Source organism: Olea europaea, chromosome 6, assembly GCF_002742605.1.
Source record: "Olea europaea var. sylvestris chromosome 6, O_europaea_v1, whole genome shotgun sequence".
Taxonomy (NCBI): domain Eukaryota; kingdom Viridiplantae; phylum Streptophyta; class Magnoliopsida; order Lamiales; family Oleaceae; genus Olea; species Olea europaea.
The window spans coordinates 9,696,998-9,699,329 of NC_036242.1; the positions used below are offsets into that span (position 1 = coordinate 9,696,998).

General features: G+C 34.2%; 1 protein-coding gene across 1 annotated transcript; it reads right to left on the bottom strand.

The window, feature by feature from the left end:
- Window positions 1-1,263: 1,263 nt before the first annotated feature.
- LOC111396487 (egg cell-secreted protein 1.1-like) lies at window positions 1,264-1,865 on the bottom strand. The gene has a single exon (XM_023022911.1). It carries the CDS (start codon window positions 1,770-1,772, stop codon window positions 1,365-1,367), a length of 408 nt encoding a protein of 135 aa, XP_022878679.1. The 5' UTR covers window positions 1,773-1,865; the 3' UTR covers window positions 1,264-1,364.
- Window positions 1,866-2,332: the final 467 nt, after the last annotated feature.

The window sequence follows — 2,332 nt, forward strand, 5'->3', positions numbered from 1 at the left end:
TTTTGATTGTCTCCTCCTTATCATTAAGTCACCAACTTCTTTAACCTTTTAGCATTGAACAGACTTTAGCTCCTATACACGACCTCACGACTTTATGGATATTTGAGTTATCGTTAACTATTATTTCAAAAATAATTATTTAAAAATGAAATTTGATATTAACAAAAAAAAAAAAGAATTTGAAAACTCAAATCCACTTACATTGTGCACGCTAGATGCGGTCCTTTAGGAATACATGAGTCAGCATTTTTCTTGGAAGGTGTCATCATGTAATTGGCACGTGAACATACTAACAATCGCATGTGGCATCAACATGGATCCTAGTTTTATGCAAGGGGAATAGTAAAAGAGTTGACCTTTTACCAAGTCATAATAATACTCCGCATCTTTCCTTATTATTAACATTTTTTTTCCTCAACTATATAGTCCTATTTCTTTATTGAAAATATTTTGTTTTGTTCATTTATTAATATATTCTTATCTAATTTACAGGTATTAGGAAAGTTTTTGGCAAAAATTGCTTTTTCAATAACATTAAATAAATTTTTTTTTTAATCCGTGTGAAAAACAAAACAAAACTATATAAATGGGATGGAGGAAGTACACGAAAAGATTCAAAAAAAGTGATCTTGCTACAACCATTATTTGCACAAAATACGCAAGGAAATATTATAAGTAGCGCAATTTTCTTTGTATACGGTTTTAAGTCGATCCCTTTTTCGAGAAAACCGTAATTTTTATTTTCAATCACAGCTGATGTGAGGAGAAAAAAATTGAAAGATTCTCCAACTTGCATAATTAACTCGAGTGTAACTAGTCATTGATTGTGTTTGTTGATCAATTAAGGGAACAAATTATACCTCACAAGAATTTTTAACTACAAATTAAACAATGCTTTGTACCAGAAAATGAGTTTTCTTTTACGGTTGTTCCATATATTTCGGCTTTTGCTCAACTGAATGTTCAGATGAAGCTTCAGCTTATGTTATATAAGAAAAAAACGGAAATTCTTGCATTTTGCCCTCGTGCTAGATCCATATTTCGTTTCTCAAAAGACTTCAACTGAAACGGGCAAAAAATAGGCCAATTCGGCAGCTTATTGTTCAATCGTTTGACAATTATATTATAAGCTAGTAGAATTCGAAGAAATTTCAACAATTTATAAGTTACCACACTCGATTCAAACCTTCTAAGTACTAAAAGTGCGTTATAAAGCAATTCAAACGATTCAATTGATGAAATGGTAACATTATCAAAGATCAAATACGAGAATAATAAAGCCATGGCTCTTGTTGTTATTGCTAATAATACTTCATCATTTTGATAGTGCAGTGATCACAATATACAATATGAACCGTGTAAGACTATGGAGTCGATGAGGGGCAAGTGGTGAGATTAGTGGTCAGAGTGGTGGAGCCAGGGCTTGAGCCTGAGTCAACACTTGCATCGCAGAAGCCGCGTAGAATGTCGCCTTCTTCGGCCGTGATGCCTAGGGATCCAAGCATCGAAGGCCAGCATTGGTGCTCGATTATTCGTATAGCATCACAACATCTCGGCCCCAGATGTGTCTCTCCATTGATAAAGAACAGCACCACTTCTCCACTGCAAGATTGGAGTTCAAACATCGCATCCCAACAAGAAGACGATCCTTCTTCGTCCAATTTAAGACGCGCTAAAAGGGTTGACGTCGACTCAAGTTTACGTGCTCGTGCCAGGGTCGATACCAACAGCAAAGTCAGCATAACTGCAAGGAGATTGGAAGTACAAGCCATAGTCGATAATTTTCCTAGTTTCGAATTGAGAGATTTTTGTGCTTGTGAGATATTGAACGAGACTAGGATACATACATATATATAGGAGAGGAAGGCTTGTAAAATTTATGAACATGGAAATTGAATGGACATATGGAGTTAAGGAGGTAGAAAAACTGATAAGCTGGGAAAATGAAGAGATGCCGAAAAATTTTATCAATTTTAACCCAAAGTTGTTCAATTAAAACAAATAAATATTCAATTAATTCCGCTTTTAAGTACTTAAGAAGTGTTTTTAGGTTCGTTTTTACGTAAAGCCATATTATGTGTCTAAGTCTTTTATGATGGAGTAATTGTCTTTAAAAGAATTCTTATATGGGGATTGGATATGGAAGTTCAAACATTGGACAACGCGAGAAGAGTTAATCAATCATGTTCTTTGTAATGTTACGGCTCACACGATGAAATAATATGTTAAATTTGATGAATTAGATAACAAAAATATTTAAATATCATGTAGCAAATGCTTGACATTATTGGGATAAGGTGGCATAATTCGGGATCTCTCGAGTCGACTAATC

Bases quoted from the DNA above. Each gene is read 5' to 3' on its own strand.
- LOC111396487 (XM_023022911.1), bottom strand. From the start codon at position 1,772: ATGGCTTGTACTTCCAATCTCCTTGCAGTTATGCTGACTTTGCTGTTG.